Source organism: Macaca thibetana, chromosome 11 (genome assembly GCF_024542745.1).
Source record: "Macaca thibetana thibetana isolate TM-01 chromosome 11, ASM2454274v1, whole genome shotgun sequence".
Classification (NCBI taxonomy): Eukaryota; Metazoa; Chordata; class Mammalia; order Primates; family Cercopithecidae; genus Macaca; species Macaca thibetana.
The window spans coordinates 19,866,348-19,886,341 of NC_065588.1; the positions used below are offsets into that span (position 1 = coordinate 19,866,348).

At 39.9% G+C, this 19,994-nt stretch overlaps 1 protein-coding gene and 1 long non-coding RNA gene across 5 annotated transcripts in view; one reads left to right on the forward strand and one right to left on the reverse strand.

Moving 5' to 3' along the window:
* Positions 1-19,994, forward strand: part of AEBP2 (AE binding protein 2) — a 255,197-nt gene that overhangs the window by 229,156 nt on the left and 6,047 nt on the right. Inside the window, exons 9-10 of one of the 4 annotated variants that reach the window (XR_007717609.1) lie at positions 306-1,083; positions 1,984-2,048. Coding sequence is in view for 1 of the 4 variants with exons in the window: in XM_050747605.1 (XP_050603562.1) it covers positions 306-333 (28 nt within the window). In the remaining 3 variants the exon portion in view is untranslated. Of the gene's footprint in view, positions 1-305; positions 7,119-19,994 lie in introns of those variants that run through there. The other 3 variants (XR_007717607.1, XR_007717608.1, XM_050747605.1) reach the window with 3 other exon arrangements.
* LOC126930513 (uncharacterized) overlaps positions 7,110-19,994 on the reverse strand; it is a 31,997-nt gene continuing 19,112 nt past the window's right edge. Inside the window, exon 3 of the long non-coding RNA XR_007717610.1 lies at positions 7,110-7,970. This is a non-coding gene — a long non-coding RNA (uncharacterized LOC126930513). The remainder of the gene's footprint in view (positions 7,971-19,994) is intronic.

Genomic DNA, 19,994 nt, shown 5'->3' on the forward strand with positions numbered 1-19,994 from the left:
GGTTTCATTAGCTTCTCTAGGTAGCTCTATTGAATGGGATGAAAAACAACCTCTCTGCTGGCTCTTTCTCTCACACACGAAACTCACATAGTGCCCATGCTTGTCCATGTCGTTCTTTGTGTTTATTAGAAAGAGGTGCCCGTTTCTCAAGATACTTTATTTCTGCCTATGGGGAAATTGTTGTAATACACACCGGTTTTGTTAGAACAAGAACCTCTATTGCCATCTACCAGAAAGTAAACATAGAAACTTATGATGACTACCATGTGATTAAATGTTGACATTAGATGTTGTACCCTTGACAGCATACAACTTGCACACCATGCCTGGTGACCCTAGGCTCACACATCGTATACAAGAAACACATGATTTGCCTAGATGAACTTTGGAAATGAAGGCTGATTCCAACACAGAAGCAAACTCTTCTTTATCCAGCTTTCATCAGTTAGGAGGATTGCCTTACTCTCAGAGTAGTCTTCTTGAAGCTCTCTCTTGCCCTCATGAGGTAAGGGTCAGGTTTTCCCTAAACTCCTTTACGATGTTGCAGCACTGGGATTCAGAGAGGGGCAACAGCTGTTCTCAAATTATTTTCACAAATTCTCACCAATATTTAACAATATGCCCTTTTATAACCTTGATGTACACGAAGGATTTTAAGAGCTATTGTTAAGGACTTTTGGGCTAATTCCTTTGCAACTTCTGCATATGATCTCATACTTTATCATCTATTTTTTTCCTTGGTGTTTCAGTTGTAACTTCTGTTTTCACTTCTTATCACAAACAAAATAGAAAATGGAAATATTTCTCCAAAGATGTTAAACATCTTTCCACTTACTCCAATGAGAACAATTTAATACGGATAGAATTAATCTTCACTAGAAAACTAAAATTTACCAAAGCATATCTTTTATGGGTTTGGTATAAGAGCAGCAGGGAAAATTTCTTTCAGAACAATTTATGATGGAGAGTATCATGAGAGTCTTATCTTTGTCCTTTCTAGAAGACACTAAGGATCATGTGAAAGAGCTCCCTGAGGACAGATTAAGAAGAGATGAGTTAAAGCTGCAAATACCAAGATTTAAGGTTAAGTATGAAGAATTTCCTGATACAGAAAATTCTTTAGCCCTGGAATTGAATATCAAAAGACTCTTTCCCCAACGTTGACCTCCAAACAAACTTTGCTGGGTTGTTCAAACCGCTTTGTTTCCTGTAAGTGTTCATTGATCTCTGTGAGTGGATGATGGTTGATTACACACTTTGTCCGTGATTAAACTAGGAAACTTCTGTTCAAAAGATTCAGTATAATTTCTCTTTCCATGAATATATGGAATTATATAGTGATTTTAACCTATATAGACCAAGATAGCTTTGTGATCCAAATGGTCAGGTGTCATATTTAAAAAATATATGCATATAGTTTAAAGCAATTAAATATCCTTACTCAGTTTCTTATGCGGATATGTAAGAGTAGCAACTGGTCGTGAGGGTCCATCTTCTATGGCTCTTTCACGTGTCTGTGTGTTTTGTGAAGCAAAGCATCGACTTCCCCTTGTTCTAAACTATCTTTTGAAGGATGCTTGTATAGTATAATTAACGGCTTTGGACAATAGAGATTGTATCTCCCTCTGGAACAGGGGTGTCTGATCTTTTGGCTTCCCTGGGCCACATTGGAAGAAGAATTGTCTTGTGCCACATATAAAAAACATACTCACTATAGCTGATGAGCTAAAAAAAAATCGCAAAAAACCCTCATAATGTTTTAAGAAAGTTTACCAATTTGTGTTGGGTTGCATTCAAAGCCATTCTAGTCCATGTGTGGCCCGTGGGCTGCAGGTTGGACAAGCTTGCTCTAAAACAAAGGGCAGATTTTCTTATTGTTTTGTGTGGTAGGCAGTATAATGGCTCCCCCAAGATGTCCAGAGCTTAATCCCAGGAACCTGTGAATATGTTACCTTGCATAACAAATGAAAATTTATGTTACAGATGAAATTAAGAATGCTGATCAACTAAAGGACCTTCACATACAAAGGTTATCCTGGATTATTCAGGTGGGCTCAGTGTAATCACAGGCATCCTTTAAAGTGGAAGAGTGAGTTCAGAGTGATGTGATGTGAAAAGGACTCAATTTGCCTTTGTTAGTTTTGAAGATGGAAGAATGGGGCTATGGTCCAAGGCATGCTGGTGACCTCTAGAAGCTAAAACGTTAACAAAATGGAAAAGAAATTTTAGTGCAGTGAGGCCCAATTTGGACTTCTGACTCCAGAACTGCAAGATAATACATTTGTATCCATTAAGCCACTAAATTTGTGCTAATTTGTTATGGCAGCAATAGGAGACTAATTCACCTTGGCAGGTAAAGGTAGTATCCTCCACTGGGGCAAACATATAAGCATGCTTACTGCACAATATAATAAGGATGACATCTCTTTCCAGGGCATAAGCAGGCATGCTTATTTCCTGTTATAAAATATTCAGGTTTTCTAAGTTCAGGTTTTTTTTTTTTTTTTTTGCCTTATTTGCATTACCTTGTGGGTACTGGGGTTTGGAAGAATTGGCTCAGATGCTGATACTCTGGCTACTACTATCGTGGTGAGTAATAACCTCTCATTTGTCTATAATCCAGGAGTCTCATGTCTTCTGCCAGCATCCATAAACTCTAGCAGGCTAACTTGTTAGTTTGCAAGTAGGCCCTTCATGGTGTGCTTGTTTTGACGCACTTCTGCAAAATTTATTTAACAATTTGCTAGACCGGGGCTAAGCAACTCTGTAATTATTACCTTCAAGATAGTGTTTGCTCTCTTTCCAAACTTTAGAGAGGAAGTGTTATGATGTCTCTCTCTACCTTTACAAAGATCAGAGATCAGCTTATAACAAGATTAGAAATAAAAAACAAAACAGGTTGTTTACCATAGTTTGAAAAGCATCTCGAGACGGGCGGATCACGAGGTCAGGAGATCGAGACCATCCTGACTAACACGGTGAAACCCCATCTCTACTAAAAAATACAAAAAACTAGCCGGGCGTGGTGGCGGGCGCCTGTAGTCCCAACTACTCGGGAGGCTGAGGCAGGAGAATGGCGTCAACCCGGGAGGCGGAGCTTGCAGTGAGCTGAGATCCGGCCACTGCACTCCAGCCTGAACGGCAGAGCGAGACTCCGTCTCAAAAAAAAAAAAAAAAAAAAAAAAAAAAAAAAAAAAAAAAAAAGAAAAGCATCTCTCTATTGACAATTTACGACTAGGGCAGGTGCTAAGAAGTTCCCTGTCTTTTTTCTCATCTATGGAATTTTCTTACTGCCATGTTTCTCCATTTATCTTTCTTTCTCCACGACGTGCTGTTTGAAGAGAAAATCCTTGGGAATTAGTCTCTCATTCTTTTCTCATGAGAAGCACTCCCCTCTCTGAATTTTTGGTGAGTTAGATTTCTCTCTTGGCTATATCATAAAGGGTCCTGGCTTTTATAGCTACTTTCTTGTTTCTAGCTTGAACTCTGTGGCAAAAGTTAAGTCAGAGTGTCAGAAGTCATTTAGACCAAGGATTTTGTTTTACAGGTGTGAAAACCAAGGCCTCTGATGACAAGAAGAGCTATTGCTTTGTTTAAGCTTCTCCTGACCTAAATACCTAGTGTTTTGGAAGAAATTGTCTTAGCCACTGTCAGCCCCCATCTTTCTGACACAAGGCCTGGCTCAGTTGCTAGTTTGGCCTAACATGATTGCTTCCCCTCAACTGCTCTAGAAATACAATTGTGAAATTGAAATTACCGTATTTGCAGGCTGATTCTGGCCAGAGAAACTGACCTGTGGACGAGTTGAAAATAAGCTTATAACAATGCTCGTTTTACAGTTAATTAATTTAGGGCACAGGTATGAGAGCCCAACATGTGCCAGGGCCTCTTGGAACAATGCCTGGAGTGAGGCTGAGAGGGAAGCTTCCTAAAAGGTTGAGGACTTTATTTGGGAAGGAACTGAGAGTGGGGCTCGGGGGCCTGGACTGTGTGAGAGTTTGAGGACTCTAAGGAAAGGAGAATATTATGGAGTTCATCTTTGATTTTTGTTTTTTAATCAGTAACTTGTCATTTTTTCCATAGTCAGAAATGTAACTGAAACATTTCTTCCTCTTAACAGGTATAAAGAGAAAAGGATAGATTTTCTTTTTCTCCTGCAATTTTCCTCTTTAAGAAACAGAAAGAACAAAAGATCTTATGTCCATGCTCCTGGAAGTCACCAATAAATAATACGGGCCAGGGCTTTGTCTTTTCAGCAGTGGGCTGATTAAATCCCTATGCTCGTTCTGGGTTGTGTGTCTGAAATTTGTGTTCCTTTTGTTCTGAGGAGTACAAAATAATCAATTCCTCTAATGGAGATTACCAGCTTAATAGATAATCCTAACGTATTCTTTGTAAAATACATTGTATATGATATTTAAAGTTGAAGGAAAGAAGATTGGGCCATGTAGAAATTTGGTTCTTAATAGAACCTCTTCTTGATTGAAGAAATGTAAGCAAAGAGTTTTATATATTCTGGTAAGGGTATGTAGTCTTTGCATTTTCTGTTCTAAGTATTACAAAAGGAAAAAGGAAAAAGGAAAAAAAGCTTCTACATATAGCAGAGAGATATGCTCCAAAAGCAGGAGACTAGTGAAGCCCTGGACCCCTGCTCCCTTCCAGCCTTCAAGGAAAAAGAGAGTCCACATAACAACAGAAGATGCTTCAGAACAAATTATGAGTCCATAAGAGATAAATTAATGTCTTTATTCATTGCAAAGGAATGGTTATTATTAAAATAAAATCCCTGATGCTGTCTCTCAGACAGAACTTACATATAGGCAGGAGACCATGTGTAATTTATTGACTGATAAAACTGTAGGTAAGAATACATATGGCTTCCATAACTTGTATAAAAAATGAAACTACATTTAAATGTAGGAGCAGTATATTGGTTGCTATTTAACTGGTTGAATAGTTAACATGTAATATTTTAAATAATCTTCTTTTAATAGGCGGTTTAAGTTAATGCTTATGGTCTAATTTTTACTTGAAGACATTTTGCTATAGCAGAAATATAGTTGTGATTCATATACTTATTCTTGATATTAGCCTGGCCATTCGTCCTGTGATGCTTAAGCTAGTTACCACCATTTATCTGGTAACTGTTTCCAGAACTGAAGGGATGATGCCTGGAAGGAGATAAACTTCAGGAGTTCACCTTTAAGCCAAAAAAGTACCAGCAAAATTCAACGACAGGATAAAAAGTTTGTCATAAGTATTTTCACAAGATGGAAGACAAGAAAGCAAAGAGCAGGATAGAAAGAATGAAGGAATAAATAAAAATAAGTGAAAATGCTGCGTTTTCTCTCATGGGATGGATTTTTCAACAGCTCCTGAACGATGACCTCTCAAGTTCTTTTGCAATTCTGTTCTAAGAAAGTAATTACATACATTTAATATTCCTGTCTTTTCACAACATTAATTCATTCCTACTTTAGCCTTAAGAATTTTAGTAGAATTTATTGTTTATTCGTGTGTATAAATATTGTGGAAAAATATCTTTAGATGAGTTAGTATATATGAGACACTTAGGCCAGGATTTGGCACATCTCTGTACTTCATAAGTGTTTGTTATTGTTATTTTTTAACAAGAGTAAAAAAAGATCTTATGACGCATCTAATATCATTTAAGCTGTTTATGGTTAGTCCTTGGAATGTCTTCTGGTCAGAAGTTTCTACAGCCCGGCATGACATTAATTTGAATGCATTGAGCCGGTTTCCCAGAGGGCTGGATGACATTTTTGACTTTTTAGGATTTTTGAGGCTTTTTCTAATGGCTAAGGTCAAAATCTCTCTTTCCTCATCTCTTGAGTTTTAGAGGGCAACCAGAGATGTTTTGAAGTAAACCAACCATTAGATGTCGCTTTCTTCTCACTGCTTTTGGTTTTAGGAACTATGACCTGGGTTTAAGCCTTTTGATTTTCTTCTTTTTTTGAATGTCTATAAATAGTCTCTATGTCAAAGCTAAACGGGAAATTTAATTTTAGATTAGTAGATAAGAGAGAATACTCAACTCCTTGGAATGATGAAATTTTGGGCTGGTTTTAAATTGGCCTGACTCAATGTCCCTAGTTGACTAAATTTGGAAATGTAGTATTTGTGTTTTTCTCTCTCACTGAAGTTAGCATGGCATTGTTTCTACACCAGACACTTATGCCTGGGTGTATCCATATTCAGGTCAAAGCTAACGAGCTTTTTTTTTTCTTAGCAATCACTGAACGAAAAACATATTCTTCAGATATCTGTTTGGAATTGCTTTTCCAGAAAACCTTTGTGATCTCCCTCCCCCAACAGAAGAGCTCAGAAACACATAACAGTTTGAAAAAGAGAAAAAATACTGCTGCTATGGTCTGAACATTTATGTCTCCTCCAAAATTCATGTTGAGACTTAATCCCCATGTAGTGGTATTAGGAGGGGTGCCTTTAGCAGGTGGTTAGGCCATGAGGGCTCTGCACTTGTGAATGGATTAGTGTCTTATAAAAGGACTGGAAGGAAGTGGCTCAAGGTCCCCTTACTCCTCCTCCTTCTGCCATGTGAGGATGCCACTGTAAGAACATGCCACTGATGGAGCAGCCCTCACCAGACGCCAAACTTGCCAGCGCCTTGACCTTGGACTTCTCAGCCTCTAGAGCTGAGAGAAATACATTTCCGTTCTTTATCAATTGCCCAGCGTCAGGTACTTTATTATAGCAGCACAAATGGATGAAGGTAACTGCCAATCATGATTTTAGGAAAGAACCTGATTCAAGAATATCATCTTTCCAGTCTTACACCTTTTGCTTCCCCCTCATCATTTCTATCCTGTAGAAGCCTGACACTGAGCAGTGGCCAGAAGGAGATTTTGAGCTCTTTGAGACTTGTTTCCTTGGTGGCCATAGGCTTTGCTCTGTTGAAGTCCTTTAACTAGTAAAGGTTATTCGTAACTTTGGGTCTGAGAATGTGTCCAAAAATCTATGAAGCACTCATCCTATATGACAGGATTAAAATGCCCAAGGATGTCCAAAACCAAAAAACAAACAAGTAGCTTTTTACATTTTATTTAACTGACATTTCATCTTGCTTTTGCTCCTACTGATATGAAATGAAAACCCCACAACCCTTAAAATGCTGTATTAGTTTGCTATGGCTGCTGTAATGAAATGCTAGGGACTGGATGGCTTAAACAACAGAAATTAATTTTCTTATGGTTTTAGGGGCTGGAAATCCAAGATTCGGGTGTTGGCAGTGCTTGTTTCTCATGAAGCCTCTCTCCTCAGCTTGCAAATGGCTGCCTTCTCTCTGTGTTCTCACCTTGTCTTTCCTCTGTGTGTGGGCATCTGGTGTTTCCTTGTATGTCCAAATTTCCTTTACTTATAATACTGGTCAGATTGGATTACTGTCCACCCTTAGGGCCTCATTTTAACTTCATCACCTCTTTAAAGGCGCTGTCTCTAAATACAGTTACATCCTGGGGTATTGAGGGTTAGGGCTTCAACACACAAATTTGTGTGTGTGAGGGCACAATTCAGCATATGTCCCTGGTCAATAAAAAGTAACCCAGTTTCTTCCGTTTCAAATCAATCTCTTTCTGCTAAATACTCATTAAAAGTTAAGCTTTTCCTATCTCTCAAGGGGTCTCACCTCATTCCTCCTTCCTAAGATGGTACCTGGGTTCATGGAGAAGCTTAGTATCTTGATGAGAGTGGAAGAGGCCTTTGCCCTCTGGGCTTTTGCTGGGCTCTACCAACTGGACCCTTATCCCACCGTGGTAACCAGGCCTTCGGTGCTGGTGTTCCTCATAGTGGGCTGGTTGGATCCTATTTTTGGTCATTCTCTTGACTGTCACCACTAGTGGCTGTGAGATACGCCATTGCCTCGGGAGGCAAGGTCTCTGTAGACTCTCATTTTTTTCTCCAGATCACAGGCATCTTCCAATCATTGCAAAAGACTGTAAAATGAATGAAAAGATTATTGCGAGTCTTTAATGGAAAATAAAGCATAGTCTAGTGTATCCTTCTAGTTATCTGGTTCCTTTCATTGTGTTTGGGCTATTTTACAATTCTGTAAGTTGTAGAAAACTAAAAATGATATATACGATTCTTGTCCAATTCAAATTAATTGTATCTAGTGGAATGCAGTAATTTATTGCCCTGCAGACAGCTCCATTTTACATCTATTTGTAAATTTGTTGCAGCATTTATGTATATATTCTTTGAATTCTTTTTAGAGCCAGATGTAATATCTTACCAGTCTCTTCATTAATTAATGAGTTAAAAACAATCTTTAAATTGTGTTCGGTTTGTATTTGTATGGGAGTCGTTATTATACTTCCCTTAAAAAATGAAATTATCCTTTAAAAAGTCTATTGTTCTCAGAATTTCCATGTTACCCATGTGAGCATATGGAAATTTCAGGATCTACTGCATGCTGTTCTCAAGTAATGGACTACTGGAAATGCTAGCTCCAGCTCATCTAGCTAGCCAGGCATGGAGATTTGGGAAATTTTTTTTTTGGCAGGAGTGTGGTAGTGGTGGTGGTGGTGTTTCTCTCAGGTTGTAGCCCAGGAAGGTGGTATGTAGGCCCTGATTTCTTTCTTGGAGTCCCAGGCATTATATTACTCTAGCTTTACCTTTTCAATTTTTAATATTTAATATTTTTTGAGAGGTTTCTTTCTCTGTCACCCAGGCTGGAGTGCAGTGGCATGATCTTGGCTCACTGCAACCTCTGTCTCTTGGATTCAAGCGATTCTCCTGTCTCAGCCTCCCAAGTAGCTTGGATTACAGGTGTGCTTCACCATGCCCGGCTAATTTTTGTATTTTTAGTAGAGACAGGGTTTCACCATACTGGCCAGGCTGGTCTCGAACTCCCGATCTCAAGTGATCCTCCGGCTGTGGCCTCCCAAAGTGCTGGGATTATAGGCATGAGCCACTGTGCCCGGCCTAGCTTTAACTTTTCAGTTCTTTCTACTTCTTGCCTTGCTACTTGAGCTTTTACATCCTTTTCTATGTATAGGAAGCCACTTTGATGTCATAATCTGCATTCTTTCTATCTTGTCTCATAAATTCTACATTCTGAACTTAATAAAAGATTTTAGGATTAAAACAATTCATTTCTCTGAAAGTAAAACTTGTTGATTCTATTGTGTTCAAATATAACCTAAAACTTAAAATTGACTTCTTTTTTTTTTTTAGAGACAGAGTCTTGCTCTGTTGCCCAGGCTGGAGTGCAGTGGCGCAATCTTGACTCACTGCAACCTCTGCCTCCTAGGTTCAAGCAATCCTCCTGCCTCAGCCTCCTGAGTAGCTGGGACTACAGGCACACGCTGCCACACCTGGCTAATTTCTTTTGTATTTTATTAGAGATGGGGTTTCACCGTGTTGCCCAGCCTGAGCTCAGGCAATCCACCCACCTCGGCCTCCCAAAGTGCTAGGATTATAGATTGTGCAGTGGCGCAACCTTGACTCACTGCAACCTCTGCCTCCTAGGTTCAAGCAATCCTCCTGCCTCAGCCTCCTGAGTAGCTGGGACTACAGGCACACGCTGCCACACCTGGCTAATTTCTTTTGTATTTTATTAGAGATGGGGTTTCACCGTGTTGCCCAGCCTGAGCTCAGGCAATCCACCCACCTCGGCCTCCCAAAGTGCTAGGATTATAGGTGTGAGCCACCGTGCCCGGGCAAAATTGATTTCTTTTAAGTAATTAATACCTTTGATTCAACGTGAAGGAGACCCCTGGGAAAACTGGGAACTAGAAATTCGTGTAAGAAAATATATTGCCTTTATATTTAAAAATATTATTTATTTTCTATGATTGTGATTTTTCGTCTGCGTTGAGTATTTGTTCATATATAATGCAGTGTATTCTTTGGTATGAAAGAAAATGCTCCTATAGCAATATGCTAAGTTAATGATATATCTCATGTGCACTTCGTATTTCTGGGAAAAATGCTTTGTTCACGCTTTGAATCTACTTCTATTCACAGCAAAGGTCAGTCCAGTGCCCTCACTCTCTATTGTTTCCCTGCAACTTAAAAAAAAAAAAAATAGTAAGCTTCTAGCTTTTTCCCAAAAAAAAAAAAAAAGGTAAGCTTCTAACTTTTCCTCTAATCACGTTTACCCTGAGTCATCTGTTATACATCCCTTTATTTTGTAAGTTGAGCCCTTTTTTGATTTAAAATATGGTTTGATTTCTCATATAGAAGCAAAGTTTGCATTTTGTTGGAACACTCCTTGAAACAGTCTAAAGAATGGCTCTTTCTTGTTTTTATATAGAGCATCTGGTGAACTTTACATCATGCATCCCAGCTTTGGCTGAGTTTAATATTTTGTCCTTTAATTTATCCAAAACTTATATTTTCTGGCTTCCAATCATCCCTTTCTTAAATTTATTTACTTAATATTTTCTTACATCAACAGCCAACTTTTTTAGGGGGAGTGGGTTGCAAGGGTATTTTCCACAGAGAATCAAAGAAAGTTTTATTACTTAATAACCCATTGGTCAGGCTGTTGGAAGCCATGTTGAAACTAGAGTTTGGGCCATTGTCCAGGGCCACTCATACTAAAATCATACTCATATTGTACTCAATTTAATTCCTTCCTTTGCAAAACTAGACATTATTAAGATGGTATGAAACTTTAGTGTTTCTCACATATTGCTGAACCCATGCGTGCTAAATGTATGACTGTAAAAACTAAAAGTAATTGTCTTAGACTGTTTCTGCCACTGCAACAGAACGCCAAAGACTGGGTAATTTATAACAAAGAGAAATTTATTTCTCACAGTTCTGGAGGTTGGGAAGACCAAGAGCATGGTACTGGCATCTGTTGAGGGCCTTCTTGCTGCATCATAACATGGTGCAAGGGCAAGTGATCATGTGCGATGGCAGGACGGAGACAGGAAATTTGGCCAAACTCACTTTTAGGACAAATCCAGTCTCAATAAAACTAATCCACTCCTGTGGTAATGGTATTAATCCATTCATGAGGGCAGAACCCTCATGAACACAGACGGCAGCCATCTGTAGAGCCCTCATGACTTAATCACCTCTTAAGATCTCACCCCTTAATACTGTTACAAAGGCAATGAAATCTCAACATGTGTTTAGGAGGGACATTCAAGCCATAGCAGTAATCCATAGTTTGCAAAGTATACTGGTTTAGAATGCTATATATATTTTTTTTTTCCTGAGACAGAGTCTCCCTCTGTTGCCCATGCTGGAGTGCAGTGGCATGATCTCGGCTCACTGCAACCTCCACCTCCCAGGCTTAAGCTACTCAGGAGCCACAGCTTCCTGAGTAGCTGGGATTACAGGCATGTGCCACCATGCCTGGCTAATTTTTTTGTATTTTTAGGAGAGATGGGGTTTTGCCATGTTGCCCAGGCTGGTCTTGAACTAATGAGCTCAGGTGATCCACCTGCCTCAACCTTCCAAAGTGCTAGGATTACAGGTGTGAGCCACTGCACCCAGCCTAGAATGCTAATTTTAGAATACATTATTTTATGATTTATTATTAATCCTCGTAAAAATACCGAAGAGCTATTAAATGTGCCCTACATATTGAGTACTGAACTCAATATTTTCTATATATTAATTATTTTCGTAACTGTTTGTTTGAGGCAGGTGATATTATTTTCATTGTAAACATGTGGAGACTGACTCACAGGAAGGTTAGGAAACTCCCCCAATATCATAATTTAAAAATGTATCTGGGATTTGTTTTAATCATGTATGGTAAGACATGCAGACATGGAAATGACTGTCATGGAGGAAGACATTTTTACTCACAGTTCCAAAAACACAGGAGGCACAGCATGCCACACAGGGCCATATGAGGGAAGCACCAGGGTCACTCAGGAGGCAGAAGGAACAGGACGAAAGCATGAGCAAGAGCCTTTATTGTGAGTCCACAGGAAGGAACAAGGTACATGGGCCTAGGATTGGCTAGTTTGAATAATTTCAACGGGCTCCAGTGTGTAGGGACTGCCCCTGGTTTTCTGGTACGTGGCTCTGGTATGCTTAGGGCAGAAGAATAATGCCTTCTGGAGTGGAAAAGCCAGAGAGAGGAGGCGGTTTGAAGTAAGGACTCTGGATTAGTTGGGTTGCATATGAAAGGCACACTTGCAGGGGAGGTGGCCCACGCCTGTAGTCCCAGCTTCTCGGGAGGCTGAGGCATGGGAATTGCTTGAATTCGGGAGGTGGAGGTTGCAGTGAGCTGAGATCACACCACTGCATTCCAATGTGGGCAACAGAGTGAGACTCTGTCTCAAAAAAAAAAAAAAAAAAAAAAAAAAGGGACAGATGGATTAAAATCCCTTCCAGTGTTATTACTGTGTTCCTGTATGACTGAACGGAGAGTTCAAAAAGCTTTCTAATGCTGCTCTAAAGCATTATTTGCTATTTGTTGGGTCCCAGCAGTGTTCTTGGTGTGTCTTCACATACTGAGGTAGGGGCAGGGGCTGGTCTGCCCCCTTTGCAGTCAACTTTGCAGACTTTGGTTGACCTGCGTTGTGATCATCCTCAGCCTGGCCATAATGGACAAAAAGCTAATAGAATCAATGATCTTTTCAGTTATGAAGACCACTATAAAAATAATAGTCTTGACTTGCATTTCAATGCAAAGCTTTAATAGATCAGTTGTAAAAGAGCCTTATATGGATTTATTTAAGTGACTTTTATGCTAGAATGTTTACATATTTATGCTTTTCCCAGCTCTTTGCAAGATGCTGTAGAAAAAAATTAAAGAAAATATTGCTTTATTTTGTTCCCCAATTTGGGAGATATGGTGATCAGAAGGACAATAAATGAATGTCAAGCTTTGGATAATACAGACTAAAAGTGCAATGTGAATTTAGATAAAGGAATTTAGATTGCTTTGAAATGAGCTACTTAATATCTTTGGGCCTTAGTTGCCTTATTTGTGAAATCAGAATAATTAATTTCCAGTACTGTAGTGAGATGTAAGTGAAATAATACACGTAAAATAATTAGCAAAGTCCTGACTTGTACTTATAAATAAACAAATATGGGTTGCAATTATTGTAAGTATTAAAGAGGCAAGTGCTAACAAGAACAGTGTAGGATAAACTCTAGATATCCATACAAAAACTTTCCCCCACACCTTCTCTCTTATTTCTTTTTTTTTTCTTATTACTATAGTTTAAGTTCTCTAATACATGTACAGAGCATGCAGTTTTGTTACATAGGTATACACGTGCCATGGTGGTTTACTGCACCCGTCAACCTGTCACCTATATTAGGTATTTCTCCTAATGCTATCCCTCCCCTAGCCTCCCACTCCACGACAGGCCCCAGTGTGTGATGTTCCCCTCCCTGTGTCCATGTGTTCTATTGTTCAACTCCCATTTATGAGTGAGAACATGTGGTGCTTGGTTTTCTGTTCTTGCGATAGTTTGCTGAGAATGATGGTTTCCAGCTTCATCCATGTCCCTGCAAAGGACATGAACTCATCCTTTTTTTATGGCTGCATAGTATTCCATGGTGTATATGTGCCACATTTTCTTTATCCAGTCTATCATTGATGGACATTTGGGTTGGTTCCAAGTCTTTGCTATTGTGAATAGTGCCACAATAAACATACATGTGCATGTGTCTTTATAGTAGCACGATTTATAATCCTTTGGGTATATACCCAGTAATGGGATGGCTGGGTCAAATGGTATTTCTAGTTCTAGATCCTTGAGGAATCTCCAAACTGTCTTCCACAATGGTTGAACTAGTTTACACTCCCACCAACAATGTAAAAGTGTTCCTATTTCTCCACATCCTCTCCTGCATCTGTTGTTTTCTGACTCTCTAATGATCACCATTCTAACTGGTGTGAGACCTTATCTCTTATTTCATGCTTACCTGTCTTGCAACTTCCACTTCAATTATGCTGGGTGAACTAGACTGTAATGTAATGTTTCTCTGTGCTGTGTCTTATGTTGTTTCCTCCTGTGGAAGTGCCCCTTCCATGATGTAGCACTCCAAGAACCTCAGTCTCTCTCGAACCCTCCCACTGGTCACTCTCCCTTCTTTGCTATTTCACTGTATTTTTCAAATATTACTAAAGGTGCCTGTAGCATGAATCTGTGGTTTGAATATTTGTCTCCTCCCAAACTCAAGCTGAAGTTTAATCCCCAGTGTGTCAGTATTGAGAGGTGGAGACTTTAAGTGGTGATTGGGTCATGAAGGCTTTGCCCTCATGAATGGATAAATTCATTAATGGAATAATAAATTAATGGGTTAATGGATTAATATGGTATCATGGGAGCAGGACTGATGGCTTTGTAAGAAGAGGAAGAGAGACCTGAGTAACCATGTGAGGCTACTCAGCTCCTTCCTCCATGCGATGCCCTGCATTGCCTTGGGACTCTGCAGAGTCCCCACCAGCAAGAAGACCCTCACCAGATGTGGTCCCTTGACCTTGGAATTCTCAGGCTCCATAATTGTGAGAAATAAACTCCTTTTCTTTATAAATTATCGAGTTTTAGATACTCTCTTATATGAAACAGAAATGAACTAGGACAGAAAATTGGAATTGAGAGTAGGGTGGTGCTAATAATGAATACCTGAAAAGGTAAAGGTGGCTTTTGAACTAGGTAATGGGCAGAGGCTGGAAGAATTAGGAGAAGTAGGTGAGAAAAAGTCTATGTTCTGCTAAGGGCTTAGAATTGGCTAGTTTGAATAATTTCAATGGGTTCTGGGGTCTCAGTGGGCTCCTAGAAGACTAGGGAAAGCTTAGAACTCCTTGGAGACTGGTTCAGTGGTCATGACCTGATTGAAATCTGGATAGTAAAGGCCATTCTAGTGAGGTTTCAGATGGAACTCAGGAACAAGGTATTGAAAACTGTAGTAGCTGGGTGTGGTGGCTCACGCCTATAATTCCAGCACTTTGGGAGGTCAAGGTGGGTGGATTGCTTGAGCTCACAAGTTTGAGACCAATCTGGGCAACATGGCAAAACCTTGTTTCTACAAAAAATACAAAAACTAGTTGGGTGCGGTGGGGCATGCCTGTAGTCCAAGCTACTTGGGAGGCTGAGGTGGGAGGATGGCTTGAGCCTGGGGTTGCAGTGAGTGAGGTTGCACTCTAGATGACAGAGCCAGACCTTGTCTCAAAAAAGAAAAAAAAAAAAAAAAAAAAAGAAAAAGAAAAGAAAGAAAACTAATAAAGACCATCCTTGTGTCCTTGTTATAAATTGGCAAATAACTTGGCAGATCTATGTCCATGGCCAAGGGCTTTGTGGAAGGCTGAACTTGAGATTGATGAACTAGGGTAGCTGGCAGAAGAAATACCCAAGTAGCAAATCATTCAGGCTTTTGCCTTGCTGCTTTTAATTACTTATGCTAAGCTGCAAGAGGGAAAATATGACTTGAAGATGTAATTTATGATCAAAAGAGAAGCAAAGTAGAAAGATTTGGAAAGCTCAGCCGGGCCATGTAAAGGGTGAAAAAGCATGTTCAGGAGAGGAAACCAAGGGTATAGTCCAGCTACCTTTGCCAAAGAGACTAGCATGGATAGGAGGGAGCCAGGTGCTATTTCTTAAGACAATGGGAGACAGACCCTGAAGGCATTTCACAGACCTTTGAGTCTGCCCCTCCCATCACAGGCCATCACAGGCCCACAGGCCTATAAGGGCACAATGATTTCAAGGGAGGGACCCAATGCACACTCCACAGGCTTGCTGCCCAGGGCCACCTTGGAACTCTGCTCCCCAAATTCTGGTGCAGTGTTTCTTGGCCACTCTAACTGGAGTTCGAATGGCCCGAGGTGTTAAGTAAGCCTTGGCAGTGTCCATGTGGTGCTAATTCTGCAGGCTTGCAGAAAGCAAGAGCTGTGGAGGTTGTCAGCTTTCAGCCAGATTTCAAGGCATGTTCCTAAAGCCTGGGAGCCCAGGGAGAGACCTGTTGCAGGGGCAGAGCCACTGCAGAAAGCCCCCACTAGAGCAATGCCAGAGTGAAAATGTGACGTTGGAGCTGCCACAGAGTCCTCACCTGGGCAATGTCTAGTACAGCTGTGGAAGTGAGGCCAGTACAGAAAGTCCCCACTGGGGCAATGCCTAGTGGAGCCATGGGAGCCAGACAGCCATTAGGACCCCAGAACTGTTGAACCACAGGCGGCATGCAATCGCTGTCTGGGAAAATTACAGGTACTGAACTCTAACCCTTATGACCAGCCATGTGGACTGCTCCAAGTAAAGACATAGGGATGGAACTGCCTTAGGCCTTGGGGGCCTAATCCCCAACCCAGTATCTCCAGGAAGTAGCACATGATAGCAAGAGATTATTTTCCAGCTTTGAGGTCTGCCCTGCTGGGATTTGGACTTTTTCGGGGCCCATGACTCCTGTATCCTGGCCTATTTTTTCCTTTTGCCATGGGAATGTTTACTCTATGCCTGTCTCACCATTGTATCCTGGCAGTAAATAACTTGTTTTGATTTCATAGGCTCATAGATGAGGCTCTGGAATTTGGACTTTTGAGTTGGTGCTGGAAGTAGTTTAGACTGTGGGACTATGAGGATGGAATGAAGGTATTTGTATAGGAGGAGGACATGAGTTTTGGGGGGGCCAGTAAAAGAATGCTATGATTTGAGTATTTTTCCCATCCAAAACTCATGTTGAAATTTAATCCTCCATGTGGCAGCATTGAGAGGTGGGGGCTTTAAGAGATAATTGGGTCATGAAGGCTCTGCCCTCATGTATGGATAAATCCATTAGTAGATTAATGGAATAATGAATTCATGGGTTATTAGGGCAGTAGGACTTTATAAAAAGAGACAGTGAGACTTGAGCAGGCATCATCATGTAATGCCCTTTGCTCCCTCCTACCAGCGAGAAAACCCTCACCAGATGTGGCCCTTCAACCTTGGACTTAGACTCCATAACTGTAAGAAATAAATTTCTTTTCTTTATAAATTACCCAATTTAAGATATCCTGTTCTAAGCGACAGAAAATGGACTTAGACACATACTCTTTCACATTCTTAAGTGTCTGCTTTCTCTTACTGGACTGTAAGTTCTCTGATGGCAAGGTCTCTATCCCTCTGTGTCCCCAGTGTGAAACAGATGCTTGTGAAGTAGGTGCAAAAATGCTGTAGAAGCCCAAGGGACAGAGAGCCCAATTTTTAGCAGGAGAAACCTGGATATCTGGACATAATCTGAGAAATAATAGGGCTTCCTTATTAGGGGACTATGTGATGATCACAGTGTATGTAAAGTGTTTTTCTGGAGGTGCACGTTGTGGGTGAGATGGGAACTGTTAAGTGGGGAGACTAGTTTTATGGTGAGAGCCTGGATTGGGCAGTGGAAATTGACAAGGGATCAATTTGGGAGACTCTGTAGAAGCTACTACTACATAGGATCAAATGAGAGGAAAGAGCCAGATGTCCCTCTATGATGGAGGCCAATGGCCAGCTTGTGTCCTGGCTTTGTCACTCATTGGTTGTGCGACTTTGGGAAATTTACCTAGATTTCCGTGCGTCAGTTTCCTGAGCTCCAAAATGGGAGTAAAAGCTACCGTGGAAGCTGATGAAATGAAAAGGTATTTAAAGCCAACAGAGTCTAACACTTAATAGGTGCTATATAAGTTAATCTAAGCCTATTTTGAAAGAGTTTGTATTATCTTTTGGAAATTATATGGGGATAATGCAAACATTTGTGTGTGTGTGTGTGTGTATGTGTAGAGAGTGGGTGGGGCTGGAGGACCAGATATGCTAGCTTGTAATATTCTAGGAAACTAATTATCTGAGAGAATTTATTTAAATTTGGGGAGAGTTTGGTGCCATAAATGCCAGAATAAATTTATATATGAGCTGCATAAATATGATGGAGAAGGATGTGGCTAAGCGTAGTGTGGTGGGGTATAGGACGAATGGGAAGGAGTGAGAGCAGCAATAAAAGTTTAAAAACAATAATATGGAGACCTTAAAAGAATTAAAAAAAAAAAACACAACAGTAAACAGTGTATCACAACTAAGAATCTCCAGGATCACTCAAAAAGTGTTCTGTGAATCTTTCAAATCAATAGCACTAATTAATCCAGATAAAGGCATGAAAGGACCTCAAGATGGCAGAGTTCTATTAACAGTGAGAGAGCAGCATGGTCAAAGGCAGTGGATAATCTGGAATTTTCCAGGATGGTAAGAGGATAAATGAATTTTAATAAATGGAAATTTTGGGACAGAGGGAGTAGGTGGTTAGAAAATATTTTCTTTAAGAAAAATTTACACATTTTGTTTTTAATTGAAGGTTAGGCCACTTTTCTTTATGTTTCTTTTTAGGTTTCCATTAAGAATTCTCTGAATTCTGACATTTGGATTGTTTGATTATTCCATATGGAATTGTGTGTTAGGGTAAGACTTTGTAACTTAAGCACACAAAGAACCTTAGTTTGCCACACTGACAGGTTCAAGATGAAGGGTAAAGTTTCAGAAAATATTGATTTGGTTTCTACTTCTTTGAATCTTTACATCTACTCCTACAGTCCCCATTATTAATTAACTTCAGAAGTGGTTTTGCCTACGAACCTGACAATGATCTCTCTGGTTATACATTTTCTAATTAGAAATATACATATGGACATACATTCTATGTATAATACATATATAGTATGTGTATCTATATTCTTATATATATAATAGACTATAATTATATAGTCTATATGTGTATAGATTTATATATACATCAACCAATTATGTACAGATAGAACATCGTTACTAAGATGTTAACTCTCCTTTTTCCTTCCTTCCTTCGTCCTTCCCTTCCACTTTTTAAAAAAATATTCTTGGTCAGGCACAGTGGCTCACGCCTGTAATCCCAGCACTTTGAGAGGTCGAGGCAGGCGGATCATGAGGTCAGGAGTTTGAGATCATCCTGGCTAACACAGTGAAACACTGTCTCTACTAAAAATACAAAAACTTAGCTGGGCGTGGCAGTGGGCGCCTGTAGTCCCAGCTACTAGGGAGGCTGAGGCAGGAGAATGGTGTGAACCCGGGAGGCGGAGCTTGCAGTGAGCCAAGATCATGCCACTGCACTCCAGCCTGGGTGACAGAGCAAGACTCTGTCTCAAAACAAAAAAAAATTCTTTCATATCAGTAAGGGCAAAGGTATATTATTTCTGATGTCACAGTTGCTTTAGATAATTCTAAGCAGCTGATACAGATACCTTCTTTACCATGACATGGAACGAAGAATGGGAATTGATAATTGACAAGATTACAAATTCTCTGATTTTTTTAAATCAAAAAATGTAATAGCAATAGATATTCTGAATTGCAGCAGATAAGAGATCCTGCTGGTTACAATGGAGGATTAGTGTCACCATTCTGACTTTCTGGAGAGGTCCTGTCTCCTCAGGTATGTCCTGTCTGCCTGAGTCATCATGGGACAGAGAATGTCCTTGGGTTCTAGGGATCCTCTAGATCAAGGACTCTTAATCTGGTGCATCAGAAAGACCTTGAACTCCGTAAAGTTAATGCAAATATTATAGCCACTTTTTTGTGGTAAAATACTTATAACTTGAGATCTACCCTCTTAACAAAATTTTAACTATAAGCATAATGTACAGCAGATATTTAGAACTTTTTCATCTTGTACGACTGAAACTTTATACCCATTGAACAGCAACTCCCTACTTCCACCTTCCTCCAGCTTTTGCAACCACCATTCTACTTTTTGTTTCTATGAGTCTGACTACTTTAAAAACCTCATATAAATGAAATCACGCAGTACTGTCCTTCTGTGACTGGCTGATTTCACGTAGCATGATGTCCACTTTTGTGGAAAACAATATGGAGATTCTTCAAAAAATTAAAAAATAGAACTACCACCCAGCATTCCCATTTCTGGGTGTTTATCCAAAAGAACTGAAATCAGGATTTGGAAGAGATATTTGAACTCCCATGTTCATTGCAGCATTACTTACAATAGCCAAAAGGTGGAAACCACCTTAATGTTTATTGATTGATGACTGA